Source organism: Pinus tabuliformis, chromosome 6, assembly GCF_031772625.1.
Source record: "Pinus tabuliformis cultivar Carrire ecotype Pingquan chromosome 6, CPIR1, whole genome shotgun sequence".
In the NCBI taxonomy this organism is placed as follows: domain Eukaryota; kingdom Viridiplantae; phylum Streptophyta; class Pinopsida; order Pinales; family Pinaceae; genus Pinus; species Pinus tabuliformis.
The window spans coordinates 1,114,886,097-1,114,902,301 of NC_142292.1; the positions used below are offsets into that span (position 1 = coordinate 1,114,886,097).

The 16,205-nt window shown below is 40.0% G+C and overlaps 1 protein-coding gene across 6 annotated transcripts in view; it reads right to left on the minus strand.

The window, feature by feature from the left end:
• Positions 1-16,205, minus strand: part of LOC149262796 (F-box/LRR protein) — a 437,604-nt gene that overhangs the window by 311,522 nt on the left and 109,877 nt on the right. For all 6 annotated transcript variants that reach the window (XM_089425227.1, XM_089425226.1, XM_089425229.1 and 3 more), the window contains exons 5-6: positions 10,539-10,631; positions 10,283-10,322 (exon numbers count right to left, since the gene is read on the minus strand). In XM_089425227.1, the coding sequence (XP_089281353.1) occupies positions 10,283-10,322; positions 10,539-10,631 (133 nt within the window). The remainder of the gene's footprint in view (positions 1-10,282; positions 10,323-10,538; positions 10,632-16,205) is intronic.

The window sequence follows — 16,205 nt, forward strand, 5'->3', positions numbered from 1 at the left end:
CATGTAGTGTCACTCCTAAAGCTAGTAGCCAATAGAGGAGATCCTTTGGGGCATTGTCCCAGGCCCGTCCCAAAGTGTGGACAAGGGGAGGGGGAGGTTAACTCCTTGTGGACCCAATGGGCAAATGTGGACCTGGATGGGTAATATATGAAAAGGGGTTATAATGAGCAGAGGGGAGTGATGTATGTGATGTCGGGAAGCAAAACCACGCAACCAAAATTGGGGTTTCCCATGTAGTGCCACTCCTAAAGCTAGTAGCCAATAGAGGAGATCCCACGGGACTACGATACAAGGCTAACCACCAAGTTGGACAAGGGGACAAGAGTACAAACCAAGCCCATTCTTTCCGTTGAATCCCCCCACCAATCCATGCCCAGAAGTGTCCATAATAAGTAAGCAAAAATACCCAACTACATAATGAAAGCCATACCTTCGGGGTTGGAAGGCCCACCTTCAAACATACGATCATGACAGATGGGCGAGGGTGCATAATGGCTGGCTTAGGTGGCAGAGATGATGGCACATCAAGCTATCTGGTGGCTGCAAGGGGTTGTTGGTTGTCAACTGAAGATAATCTAGGAGAAAAATTTCTCCTATGGGTGTCACCCACAAGTGGTGGGTAACAGTGTGCAATTGGAGAGTTTGGTTGCTTGCTTAGGAGAATGACCCACTTGAGGGAGGAGGACATTGACACCTACATAGCATGAGAACGCTTGGATGCTTGCATGAAGGCTTGTACTTGACTTGAGAATGCTTGGATTAAGGAGTGATTTTATAAGTGTTGTGGACACAAAGGTACATAAGGCCTAGGAGAAAACATTGGAGCATTAAAGGCCTTTAGAGAAGAAGCGATGGACTCATCGCACTGACTGCTCACCTTGGAACCCTTGCTTGTTAGGTATGCATGCTTCGGAGCTTGCAATGTGTCATCTAGAGTTGGAGCAATTCACATGTGCACCTATCTACTATTTTGTTAGGTAGCTTGTTATGGACTAGGTCCACTTCATTATTGTTGGCCTCCCTCACCTTTCAAATAAATAGAGGAGAGTCTTTTCACATATTCATTATTGTTCATTCATATAATCACATGATTATTAGAATATCTCTATTTAGTATTTAATGCTCAGTCTTTTAGCTGTTGCTATTTTTATTCTTTTAGCAATTTCTTAGATGAAACTGTTTGTTTCTATATTCTACATAGAAACCTGATGTTTCTATTATTGTAAATATCCTTGTATTATCATTGAGCTGTTTGCTCTTGGTTAATGAATTCATTCAATATTCTTTTACATGAATGTTTCGCACTGTTTTATGGTATCAGAGCACAGGGATTTTTTTCGAAATAATTTTTCATAGATTGAAAAATTCAGTAGTTCATTTCGAAACTGCTCTCAGGGTCTGCAGATTTCTTGATCTTCATTCCTTTCTAAGGTCGAGCCCTCTGTAAGCCAGGTAGCCTTCACTGAGTCTTAGCCTCGGCTTTGCTCATTGTGATAAAAGCTTACAGTCGTCAATCTCGATACAGAAAGGGATTCATCTTCTGCATTATCATCTTATGAGGATTTAACTTTGTGGCCATCCGATCAACGAATTTGGAAGCCGTGCAGGACCGCCGACGTTTTTGAAGAATCAAGATTCGAAATAGAGCTATGGGGTCTGTTCTGAGGAAGGTTCCGGATCCATTCGAATCGAGGCACGCCAGAAACATATCAAAATTCCGGCACTTTCCAGCGGCACCAAAATTCGACTTGCTTTGCCACACGGGAACGTGGCAACACGCTCTTCGCTCACACAGTTCGACGCTCAGTCTTCGCTCACGGGAATATATCAGTAATCGCACGCCTGAATCAAATCAAAGTTACGGCAAGGGTTGTTAGGTATTCTATTCCCAGTTGACGGCAGATTTCCCTACCGGACTTATTCGATTCCTCGTATTCTGTACAGCCAGGGACTCGAAATTTAGCCATTTTTGGCCCGGAATTGACAGAGTGTTGTTCAGAGCATTGATCCAGCGGGTCCCGAGTTCGCACTTGCTTTTAGCTTCGCAAAGTGAGGTAGTCCGTTCGCAGCTCCCGTGGTATTGCATTAACGTTCTGTGGTATTACATTGATTGCGTCCGAAGCGTTGGCTCACGGTGTTCTCCAGATCGAGTCCGTCCAAGACCCGATGGTGCCCGCAATTCGTATATATATTTTAGAGGACGTGCAGGACGAGATCCGAGCCACCTTTATTTGCTGAGAAATCGAGTTTTTTTTTAAAACAGAGCGAGATCCTTCAGATCACGTGACGGCAGTTTCACGTAAAGGTATTTTCCAGCTTCACGTTTTTTGCTTAGAAAGTGGATTAAAGGTTATTGTGATCTGATTTGAAGCGGTGGGACCAGAATAAGTATCACAGTTATTTTTTAAAAGCGTGATCAAACCAGCATCACAGTCATTTTTAAGTAAGCATCACAGTTATTTTTTGAAGCGTGATCAAACCAGCATCACAGTCATTTTTAAAGTGGCGTGATCAGATCTGAGTATTTTTTTTTGTGTGTGCAAGTCTATTTCTTTCACAACAGACTTTATTAACAATTTGGTACAGTCATCTTGAAAGAAGATTTTTAAGCAGGCAGCTACACTTTGTTGTGTGTCAAAACTTCTGTATTATCTTTGGGAAAATGGCCACGCTCAGCAATCTGATGTTAGAAGGAAATCAACGCTTTAATGGCAGCAACTATAACATTTGGAAACAAAGAATGCTGACCATTTTTTAATACAGGCATCTTGATCAGCTCATTTTGGGCAAAGAGCCTCGTCCCGGTACAGCTGGTATCGATCAAGATAAATTTGATGATCGAAATCGGGAGGCTATTATGCTTCTCAAGCTCTCTGTCGCTGATGATCAGTTACCACAGATTCCCTCTGGCAAGACCGCTGCCGAAATCTGGCAACAGTTGAAAGAACTGCACGAGACATCTGACAAAAGCAGAGCATTTTTTCTCAAAAATCAGTTGTTCTCCATCATGATGGATGAACATATGTCTTTACAGGAACATCTCAACAAAATTAAAGACATTCGAGATCAGCTCGAAGCCATTGGTCGGACCATGGAGGAAGAAGATATGGTAGTCATTACTCTGAAGAGTCTACCAAAATCTTATGAACACTTCATAGAAACACTCAACATTACAACCACAAATGTTGATCTGAAGTTTCCAGATTTATGTACCAAACTTCTGCAGCAGGATCGGTGGAAACAGCAGTTTGGTAGTGGTACTTCATCAGTGCCCTCGGAAAATGCATTTGCTGCAAAATACCAGTCCTCTCAGTCTTTTCAGCAGAAAGGTTCTCCTCAGTCTTTTGATCCTGCTAGGAAGAAAAGTGTGCAGTGTAATTACTGTCGCAGGTTCGGTCACATGAAGAAAGATTGCCGACAGAGGATTGCTTCTGAACAGAAGAAACAGGGAGGGCCAAATCAGACAGCGAATGTTGCAGAACATTCCGAGCAGACAGATTCTGCCTTTTACGCCTTTATGGCTAAAAGGTCTTCAGAACATGTTCCGTCCTCTGCATGGTACATTGATTCTGGTGCATCACGCCACTTCTCTCACAGGCGTGACTAGTTTATTGACTTCTCACCTTTCAGTGATTCAGTGGTATTTGGTGGAGGTGAAAAGTACAATGTAGCTGGCAGGGGTACAGTTCAAATTCAGTCTGGTGGACGCACGCTCATATTTCTAAATGTATACTACGTTCCTGGTATGGAGATTAATCTGCTATCTGTCAGCCAGATTATGAGGAATTCTCCTCAGCTTGATGTTATGTTCAGTGCACACAAGTGCTCCATCATTGACAGGGAGACCAGTCTAACAGTTGCTGTTGGCCTAGAGGACCATGGTCTATACAGGCTACTTGACACCGGTGACTTTCCAGAAGTGGCTCTAGCAGCACGTGTCTCTCCCATCAGCGCTCTATGGCATCAGCGATATGGGCATCTCAATATGCAGTATCTCTCTCAGCTCTCTCGGGAGGGACTTGTGTCAGGATTACCTGATATTCAGACTCAGCAGTTGGGAGTATGCAGTGCCTGTCAAGCGGGAAAGCAACATCGGTCTTCATTCAAAAATGGAGAATCTTGGCGCGCATCTAAGGTACTTCAGTTACTTCATGCTGATATTTGTGGTCCTATGAATACAGCTTCTATCATTGCTTGCAAATATTTTTTACTTATTGTAGATGACTTCAGTAGAAAGATGTGGGTGTATTTTTTAAAAAATAAATCCGATGCTCTTAGTACCTTTCAGAAGTTTAAAAACTTAGTTGAAAAAGAATCTGGTTGTAATATCATGACCCTTAGGACCGACAATGGGGGGGAATTTTGTTCCTCAGCTTTTGCCAACTTCTGTGATATTCATGGCATCAAACGTCAATTAACCACACCTTACACTCCCCAGCAGAACAGTGTTGTCGAGCGTCGCAACCGCACGGTTGTTGAAATGGCTCGTTCCATGTTACAACACAGGAGTGTTCCAAACAAATTCTGGGCTGAAGCAGTATTTACTGTTGTTTACCTTCTTAACCGATCACCTACTCAGGCTGTTAAAGGGAAGACTCCTGAAGAAGTTTGGTCTGGTCGTAAGCCTAAGATCAGTCATCTCAAAGTATTTGGCTCAGTTGCATATGTTTGGATTCCATCTGCTAAGCGCTCTAAGTTGGATCCCAAAAGTCAGAAACTCATGATGACAGGTTACAGTGATCATCACAAGGCCTATAGACTGATAGATATAGCCACTGGTCGTCTTAGCTTCAGTCGAGATGTAGTATTTGATGAAGACAGAGGATTCTTTCAGTCTTCTTCTTCTGAGCAGCGTTCTGAGGATCAGCCTCACAGTGTTCTTCTTCCAGTCAGTCCACCTGATGGGAGGGATGATGTAGCATCAGTATTTGATAATACTCTATCTGAGCTTCCTCCAAAAGCTAATCCTCCTCTTGTTGTCCCTATTGTTCTTGAGCCTTCTCCACCTCCTCCTGATATTGGTTCCTCTACTCCTGATATAGGTTCTTCTTCTCTTCGGCCAAAATGGTGGGCTAAAACCATAGGTGATCTCCGGGATGATGAGCTCCTTGAAGGTAGAACTTCTAGACATAAGAACAGACAACAGTCTACAGTCAATTTTGCTCTTATGGCTAACCTACACAGTATTTTTGAGCCTCAAACCTATTCAGAGGCTAAGGGTACATCTGAGTGGGAAAAGGCTATGGAAGCCGAATTCCAGAGTCTTCAGAAGAATCACACCTGGACACTTTCTGATCTTCCTGCCGAAAAAAAGCCCATAGGCTGCAAATGGGTGTATAAAGTGAAATACAAGGCTGATGGAACCATAGACAAGTATAAAGCTCGTCTTGTGGCTCGAGGGCTCTCACAAAAGGAAGGCATCGATTATGAGGAGACTTTTGCTCCTACAGCCAAGATGAGTACCATAAGGCTTGTTCTTGCCATAGCAGCTCAGTTCAATTGGAAAGTTCATCAGATGGATGTAAAGAGTGCTTTCCTAAATGGTGATCTTCAAGAAGAAGTCTACATGACGCAGCCTCCAGGATTCAAGGTTGCTGGTCAAGAACAGAAAGTGTGTTGGTTAGCTAAAGCAATCTATGGATTGAAACAAGCTCCTCGAGCTTGGTACATGAAAATTGATCAGTACCTGACAGATCAGGGTTTTCAGCGGAGCCCATCTGATGCAAACCTGTATATCAAGCATACTGGTGATGATATCTTGTTTGTGGTTGTCTATGTGGATGATCTTATCATTACTGGCAGCTCTTCACATTTGATCCATGGGATCAAACAAGATCTCTGCAGAACTTTTGAGATGACAGACTTGGGACTTCTTCATTATTGTCTGGGGGTTGAAGTGTGGCAGACTGAAAATCAGATCTTTCTCTCTCAGTCCAAGTATGCAAAAAATCTTGTGGAAAGGTTCAGAATGCAGGATTGCAAACCGACCACGACCCCTATGGAACCAGGGCTCAAACTTTCAGCACAGTCATCCTCTCCCCTTGTGGATGAAACTTTATTTAGGCAATTAGTGGGCAGTCTCATCTATCTTACTGCTACCAGACCTGACATCAGTTTTGCAGTAAGCTACATTTCTCGCTTTATGTCAGCTCCTAAAGCTGATCATTGGATAGCAGCAAAGCGGGTGCTACGATATGTGCGTGGTACTTCTGATTATGGCCTCTTATATACTCGCAGCTCCAATCCTATTCTCCGTGGCTACACTGACTCTGACTGGGCCGGTTCGGTTGATGACCGTAAATCTACAGCTGGGTATGTATTTAGTCTAGGATCTGGTGCTGTTACTTGGACTAGTAAGAAGCAACAGGCAGTGGCTCTTTCCTCAACAGAAGCAGAGTATCGGGGAGCTGTTAAGGCATCTTGTGAGGCAGTTTGGCTTCGTCGTATGCTTGCAGATATGCATGTTTTCCAGACAGGGCCTACTTCTTTGTTTTGTGATAATCAGGGAGTGCTCAAACTTGCCAAGAATCCAGTCTTTCATGAACGAACAAAGCATGTGGAAACTCATTGCCACTACATTCGACAGCTGGTTGAAGACGGCTCAGTTCAGTTGAACTATGTTCCCACAACAGAGCAGCCCGCCGACATTTTCACCAAGCCTCTTGGTCCTGATAAATTTGTAAAATTCCGCGGGTCTATTGGTGTTGTAAATAGATTGAGCATTAAGAGAGGGTATTAGAATATCTCTATTTAGTATTTAATGCTCAGTCTTTTAGCTGTTGCTATTTTTATTCTTTTAGCAGTTTCTTAGATGAAACTGTTTGTTTCTATATTCTACATAGAAACCTGATGTTTCTATTATTGTAAATATCCTTGTATTATCATTGAGCTGTTTGCTCTTGGTTAATGAATTCATTCAATATTCTTTTACATGAATGTTTCGCACTGTTTTAATGATTGTATTAGATATATCATATGTAAGACCTAGATCAAACTAGTCCCTTTGTACTCTTCTTCACTATATCTATTCTCTTTTGTCTCAAGTGCTAAGGTTCTTGAGGAGATTGAAGAGAATGAGAGGATTACGATTTTGCATTGAGAAGGGAAACTAGGGTTTGAGAGAAACCTTAAAGTAGAAAAGGGAGCAATTGATCATGTAGTTTTTGTGAGAGAATAAGGCTGAGATTTTGCGGCATTTGGAAAGCCCAGTGCTATTTGAGGTGCTTGATGCAAAGAAAATAAGATAACTATCCTGTACACTTGTGTGATGCAAGTGAAGGTACTGGGAAGGGCTTGCCAGTGTGTATAGTAGCTTTTTGAGGATCTTTGGTGAAGCGACCAACTTTGGTTATAAGCAATGTTACCAGACTCGGAATCGGCAATAAATCGGCGAGGCAAAAGAGCGAAGAGTTTTAATCGGATCGGGAAAAAATCGGCAAAAAATCGTTGAATTCATTAAATAAAAATATACACATATATTGAATTAAAAAAAAACATTTCTCATTAATATTCGGTGAAGGCATGCCCAAACAATGCATAATATCAATAAATGTCCAAAATATCATGAATGAATAAGTATCTCATATATGTTACGAGTCCAAACATGATCCAAAGTACTGAGCCTTGACCCCTGAGTCCTACCCAATGACTACATAGAACCAGAAGCATATGCTTCTAAAAATTTACAAAAAACTGCATACTAATCAGAAAAAAATCAGTAACTAAGAGTCTAAGACTCTTCAGAGTGAGAACTAGAAGCGATTCCTCCCACTCCTTCGCTTGCTTGACTCAAAATTTCTCCAAGTCATGAAGGCTTAAAAGATGAGCCTCCTCTAATTGGACCCAGTCTGCCGCATTTGTAGTTTGCAAATCTATCTCTTCAAGGTCGATTGGTGAATGATCCAAACCTGTCATTATCATGAGACATTGAAACGATGCACATACCGGAGGTTGCTGCTGTTCAATTAAATTTAAAATAATTAAATTTACATTTTAAAGAACATATATGTATGGTTATGGTATATATTTTTAGCTTTTAAATTTGATTATTTGTTATTTTTTTAGTTTTTAAATTAAATCTATATAATATTATTTTAGTTTTTAAATTTATTTAGTAATTTTATTTTTTCACTTGCAAGGGATTTACTTCATCTAAAAGGGATTTACTTCATCTAAAACAAATTAAGTTTACATTTAAAAAAAATATATATCGACATGGTATATCCTTTTAGCTTTTAAATTTATCTCTTTCATTTATTTTTTATTGATAAGTTTGAGACTTATTTTAAAATGATTTAGGTTATTTAAAATAAAATAATTTGTATTTGTATTTAAAATTATTATATTTGTATTTAAAATTACTTATATTTATATTTAAAATGATTTATAAATATATTATTATTATTTTATTTTGTTTGTAGTTTTGTTTTTTTAATATTTCTGTGTATTTGTTTTTTAGTTCGTTATTTGATATTTTTTTTGAAATTTAGAGACGATGTGCACCGATGGAAAGATTCTCATTATTTGGATTTTCTTTTATGAAGCGTAATCACTGGAATGTAAACGCAGGTATAATTATTTTTCTGATTTTTTTTTAAATTTCGAATATTCTTTACTAATAAATATTTACGTAATAAGATGTCCACTGGCATGTATACCACTCGTGGTTTTCTAATGCCACGTGCTTGGAAGAGTTTATCTCCTTTGCGCTGATAATAACTAGAGTATGACGTTGGATCCATACGACCCAGAGGGTTTTCCTATTGTCACGTTTGGGAAGAGTTTATCTCCAAGAGAAAAATCGTTGGACTTTTCAATAAAGTGAAAACTATTCGGGTCTTGACTCTTCTATACCCGTCTGTCTGGAATGCCGCTTCTCTGCGGCGTCTATCTCAGCAGCGTCTGCGACTGTGTGGAACTGGAATGGCTGTGCGAGTCTACACGTCAGGTGGTCAACGCGAGTTTCAAATCGGATCTTTTCACCGCCGACCAGACTACGACTCGCGATTAATCGCCAAAATCGGCGATTCCTGTTTCACTGGTTATAAGTGACTTCTAACTAGGAGTTGGTGGCTAGGGTTTTCTTATGGTTCCCCTAGCTACGATTTGCAGAGCATGGATTGTACCAATGTGTACTAAGTTTTCATATGTACTTCATTTTATACATAAATATATAATAATAAAATAATCTAATTTTAAGGCCACAACCAAGCCAAACACCAAATTGGTGGTATGAGCCCCTTGTTAGTGGGAACAAGGGACCCACCTCCATGCAACAATTTGACTACTAAGGTCTACAGAGGTGTACATACTCAAACCCCCCCACCCCCCACCGAAACCCTGCCTCCCCTCCCACTCAAACCCTGGATTTGAACCTGTGACCTCTTAGGAGGAAACACATGTTCATAACCATTAGACCCACACAAGCAGTATGGAGTGCTGATGTTGTTCAAAATTTGTGTTTGCTAGTTTGAATTTCAGCTTATGTTATCTTCATGATCAAGCAGTTTCTCTGGTTATGCTTGCTGATTTGACATAACATTGAAAAGATTTTCTGAAGTGATTAAACAAACATATGGAAGCTAAAGCAGTATATCTGCTGCCATAATAATATTCTGCAATATGCCATTTCCAGATCTGTTATATGCTTGAGAACTGTGCCCTAAGGGTTGAAACACTGATGCATTGAGATACACTTGTTCAGTGTTTATCTTCTTGGGTTGCCTTTTGAATTGGGCTGAGGAGAAGTGAAGTATTTGTTGCTGCATTTTTAAAATTTAGATTCAGCCCCAAGGCTGAAAGTTCATAAGAAATAGCGACAAGCCTCAAGTTTGAGGTGAAAATTCTGAATTTGCATAGATTCCCACATACTGAAATTTTCTACATCATTGAACCACTAGCCTAGATTTTCCAAAAGTTTAAGCATGCATATTTGTTCACTCCTCTAAATGCAACTACTAAAATAAATGATTTATCTAATCAATTTGTATGTAAAATTTTCCACTTAACATGAAAAAGAGAGAGAGAGGTCTAAGATAGCTTCATCCAAATTTTCATTCCTTAGAAATTAATCTCCTATAAATCATGACAATCATTTTCATTCTTTGGTATGGTGAACTTGTTTTACACTACCGATTTTCATGTAGAATGTCAAAGGTATAGTGAAGAATCAATATATTAGTCATCAATTACCAAGTCTCTTGAAAGCATTATAAAAGACATCCCCTCAAAGAAAGTAAATATGGATGAATAAAAGTGCAAAAAATAAAAAATTGAAACTTGCCGAGACTTTCCAGCATATGTCTAATGTCTGCCCGTGGATCCTGCAAGAGTACAATTGGTATAATGATGATGGTGTGGATAACATAGATTCATCGAAAAACTTCAAATGTGAAAGGAAAAAGCTTCAATGACTTAATACAATTACTTCCTAATTTGGCTATCATCATTTCCTTCTCATCATGTTAATTCAAAGTTAATCTCCAACCCAAACTTAAATCATTGTTTTCATTGTTTGATGGAAGGCAAAAAAAGCTTACTGCTAGCAAAATCATCGCCAACGGATGTCTATCGTTTGACAATGATGTTGCATAATTCACCAAACTAGCCACAAAGGAATCGACCTCCCCTTTCTGCACAAAATTCCATGCATGAAGGATACAGTGAACTAAAATCACCTTGTCCAAAGATAAATATGATGTAAAGAACAATAAACCAACAAAAGACTATAAGAAAAAGTCTTGCTCCCTCTAAAAGTTCTATATCTTTATAAAAACAGTAACACAAATACGAAAGGTGCCGAAGACAAAATTAGATTATTCACAAGGAAGAAAGGAAACATTTGAAGTATTGTTACACATACTCATGCACAAATACTTGGAAGGGCAGTTTAAATATTTCCCCATAGACACAATTACACAATTATATGTTTAAAAAAAAAACTAAATTGTTGAGGATATTGCCCACCTATTAATTACTATAATAGCCTTAGCCTTTGTTGTAAGGAAAGCATGCATTACAGGCGGTTAGAAGGTTAATAAGGAGAAAATTCAGCTTCATCTACTTGAATCTCTCTAGTGTTGAAAGGAATAAAAACTCAAAAAAAAAAATGGAAATGGTTTTAATTATAACCAACCATTACGTGGACTCACCAATCATCGATCTTGATTCAAATTGGAAAATGAATAAAGATTGGTTCATCAACACACCCGCCATGCTGACTAAATTAAAAAGCTGGAGCGCAAACAACTGAACACTGTAATTGACAGATAACATATATATATAAAGAATGATGATCTTACAATGGAAGGGCCCCTGGCTTAAATACAGCCTTGGGTACCTTTACACGAGGGGTGTGATCTTTGATCGTGCCCCTTCTTCCTAATTAGACATTAAAACATATTTAATATTATTATTTTTTACATAATAGTGCCTCTGCCTTCCTCTCGAAAAAAATGCTTTGTCCTCCAAGCATAGGTAACAAAGGGCGTTGTTGATGGAATGCTTCAGTGTCCCAAGAGGCTTCTTCTTCTGGTAGATTCTTCCAATTGATAAGGTACTCTTTAATTACTCATAATCGTAATTTCTCTTCCCTGGTGGTGATGATTCCTTCTAGTTCTAAAACAATTTTCTGTAATGTCCCAAATCAGAAATTTTTGGAGCAGCAACTTCATATAAAACTATCATGCATTTACCAGAAGATTGTCTTGTAAAACCCAAACCATAAATTTATGAATTGTAAAATCCCAATAAAAGTCACAACACGAAGAACAATGAGAAATGCAGCGACCAAAATCCAGCTTTATTATATATAGATATATGCCAATAAAATAGGTGGGAATGACCCTCCGGTCTCCAAACTGAAACAGAAAAACAATCACTACACCTGTGGATTAATGAATCCACCAAGGGGAAATGGGTGCTCACCCAATCTCTCGATAACCTGAGGGATTCCGTCCTGGGGCTACCAATGGAGTAGAGAACCGGGTCCTCAACCTCTCATACAAGAAACAATATCAAAACCAAGATGTCTGCCAATAGTCTCCTCCTCTTTTACAGATTTTTAATGGACTCCTCTAGAGCCTTCTATTATATTATTATTTTAATCATGGAGCACTTTTCCCTCTTTTATTTCAATTAAAATATTCTTTTTAATGTGGGAAAATGGTAAATTGGCCATCATGTCTCCCCAGGCCACTGAAATTCTCATCTAACCATCCCCTCATGTAGATCTTTTCGTTACGGTTCCAACGAGCTATTACACTAAGGTGTTCTGCCACGTATTCCTCCCGGAATGCCACCTTAAGCATAATTAATTGAGTCAAACCCATTAATAACTCAATTTTCTGAAAGTGGTTAGAATGCGTCGGAATGAAAGGAAAATTGTGCGGATGATGGAATATACCAAGCGAATGTTGTTGGACCTCGTAGAAACTCCTCAAACCTCCATCGGGACCCCTAATGACATAACTTGCTCCACGGACCTGGCCATCCCCTACCCTGGAAATCCACCCTGGCTGTACTATGAAGAAGAATAAAAATGGGGACATGACAGTCCTCTCGCCCCAAGATTGCTTGCCCTCAAGCAATACAAACCTGTGGACCAATCTAGTTCCCTGGCGCAACTGAGACTCAATGCCTAGATCCCATACGAACCACTGGTCCACGTCCCGCCTCCAATTTATCAAAATATGACTGGATCCTCCAATACCTGGATCCCATGTGCGTCTCTGACACAACCTACTACTAGTTGATCCACCTGGATCTCAATGCCACCAAGAAGGAGCATCAATGCTCCATGGCTCTTGCTATGCTATAGCTCTGGTTGTGAATGTTTCCCCACCAACTGCATACCAGCTCATCACCTCTCTCCAATCCAACCCTTGGCAGAGACCAAGGTCAATCTCATCATGTTGATGTCGTGCTGAAATATTGATGAGTGGCTAGCCTACATCCCGCTACCAACTGAAGCATGCGATATCCCTCACCTTTAAGGGCCCCTGCAATACAATGCCTCTAACTAAAAATGATACTCCATCAGCAGGGTACCAGCTCATGATCTCTCGCTAATCCAATGCATGGACTCCTGTGCAAGGAATACATCTGTTATGTTGATACTGGTCTATGCTCAACTCTTGATGCTCTTCCTGGACAATCGAAACATGTCCAAGAAGTCTTGCCTCTCTCCCTCCAATGGGAAAAAGTGGGCAAACTGTGCTACAAGTGCTGTTTATAAACTCCTGGAGAGGGTTGTTGCCTAAGAATGTTGCAGCTTTTCTAGCTGCCACTACATCGGTTTGCACCTCATCAATGGGTAAACCCAAAGATGGATGCATTGCCACCTCCCTCGACTGATAGGAAGCTCTACGCTCCTCCAGTCCACTAATCTCCTGCCAAACTGTCTTGTCATCCTCCAACACAATGTTGCATGAAGCGGGGACGAAGCGGGGATGCAGAAGTGTCATTTTCCAAAAATCTAGGAAGCGAAGCGTCTGCTATATATATATATATATATATATATATATATATATATATATTATTTTTTTGCATTTATACTCAAAACAAACATCCCAAATACCAAATTAGTTGTAGAAGACATGAAAACATGCATATTTTTGCATAAATCAAGATAGATATAACATCCATTGTACATTAATGATTAATTATTCGAGCATCAACCATCTAGAATCTAGATTCTTCTCCTCTTGTCTAGCCTTTGCCTCTACCTCGATTGTCTAGGGATATTAGTCAACATTGCCCAATTTTGATCAAACTACCTAATTCAAGACTTAAAATATGGTAGAAAAAGCTTAACATGCTTGATCGATGATTTTGACTTGATTGAAAGGTAATTTTTTGCTAAGGGTGTGCCGTGTGACAAAGGAGTTCAACAATTAACACCACCAACACTAGGGTACATATAGGGCTTGGTGCTCTTGATTAAATGTTAATCGCATAACTTCATACTTGATGTAATCTAATGAAATGCCACAATCCCATTGATCCTGAATTCCTGAAAACTGTTAAGTCTGCTGAATTTTGAATAGGATATGAAATTCTATTTTCTCCATATGAAGTCCAATGAGGCTAGAACCACTCTCAAACATCCTGAGTCATTTCATGGTAATGTTAAAAATTTAAGTAAAAGGATGAAAATGAAAAATAAAGGAGAATGTCACTTTTACTTTAAGAATTTAACATTACCATGAGGAAGCATCTGCTATATTTATATTTTTTTTGCCTTCATTCCTCACCCTAACCCAAGGTGGACCGACCCCCAACAAGCAAACTCACCTAAAATTTAAAAAAAAATTGAAAAAAAAACAATTTTCTAAACAGCGCAAAGCTTTTCCGGAATCATACGGAAGCGCCACACTTCGTACTGTCGAAGCGCCGTACGAAGCGCGCTTCCGAGCCACGCTTCCAAAAAGTCCGGGAAGCAGCAAAAAAATTCGGAAGCGCACTTCTAGCGAAGCTTCCTAGGCGCTTCCGCACGGGACGCGCTTCCGGGCTTGGAACCGGGGGGGCGCTTCGTGCAACATTGCTCCAACATCTTCTGAGGACAAGTGTCAGCAAATATTGTTACCCTGCCAGCGGTCTGTACATTTGTCTGCTTCTCATCAACGACTGACCCCAAGGGTGGTTGCTCATCCTCCATCATCACGGGTTCAATATGAACCTCCAACTGGCCCTCCCTAGAAGGCTCACCATGCATACTGCACACATCATCCTCCTCGGCTAACCCATGATCTGCCATATGCTTCTCATGCTGAATCACCACCGGTGACTCATCGTCGTGAATGTCTCCCATAAGGTCTGTTGGCGGCTCATAATACACACCCGAATATAAATTTGGGTTGTCGTCAACATCTCTACAAGTCTGCTCAAGCTCCCCTATGTGCTCACCATGTTGGATTGCCACTAATACCTCACCTCCCCAGTCTCCTCTCTGCATGGGAATAATCTGCTGCTCGTTAGACCGATCCACCAAATAGTTATGCATACCACGACTATTGCCATCATCCCCGTATGCCTGTTGATGCTCTTCAGAAGAATACTCATTTGAATGGACAGAATGAGTCTCCCCCTGCTCTATCTCTATCAACTCTCCCTTAGCTTTACACCTATGATCTAGTGTCCACACTCCCTGAAATGTAAAACAGATCCGCTCTCTTCTCATCTGATTTCTGCTCTTCTTCAAGGGTTCTGGAGACTGCTCCTTCTTTGGCTCTTCATCTTTTCCAGATCTAAACCCTCCAAAAATTCTCCTTATCAAATTTCTTCTAACAAGAGGGTCAGCACGAAGGGCTACAAGTTGCCTGAGTGACTCATCCATGAGCCAATAAATTTGCAAATTTCAAGCTCCCTATAAAATTACCACTTGATATTTTCAAAGTTCTCTGAGAGTATATGGGTTTCTTTGCAAATGGTTTTGCCAACAGTCTACGATATGTAATTTAATTTCAAACCAACAATTCAGATATTAAATCATCCCCGACATTAACATACATCCCTGACATACATATTACTTTGATGACAAGCTGATTTATACATAGAATTAATTTACTTGACAAAGGAAATATATAGCAACAGGGATTACAGAGGAACCTGGTTTGAATGACAATGAAGCAGCCTTCAAGTGATGCTCAGTTGCTTTGTATGTCTTCAACAAAAATTTCCACAAGAAAAGGATCTCTTGTGGTACTCTCTATCTCTGTCAGGCCAGGTTAGCTCAGAAATTAATGAGCGCAAAACAACTGAGTGATATTATTCATTAGACTATTATTATTTATACATATACAAAACGGATCAGTTCATCTTCTAGATGACTGTCCAACTTCACCTCATCCGTTTCGGATTAGGTGTCAACATTCCCCCCCTTAATCTGAAGGGATGTTGGTGAGTCCAAGCATCGTTCTGAATCTTTCAAGCTTTTCTCTTCCAAGCGCTTTGGTGAAGATGTCTGCAATTTGCTCGTTTGTGGAACAATGACGGAGATGGATTGTTTTGGCCTCAACATGATGTCGGATCAGATGATATTTAGTATTGATGTGCTTAGTACGATCATGGAACTTTGGGTTCTTGGCCAACTTTATTGCAGATGTGTTATCAATCATGAGTGGAGTTGATTGTATTTGTTTTACCTGCAAATCTTCAAGAATTTTCCTGAGCCACACAATTTCTTTCGTTGCTTCAGCTACTGCCAC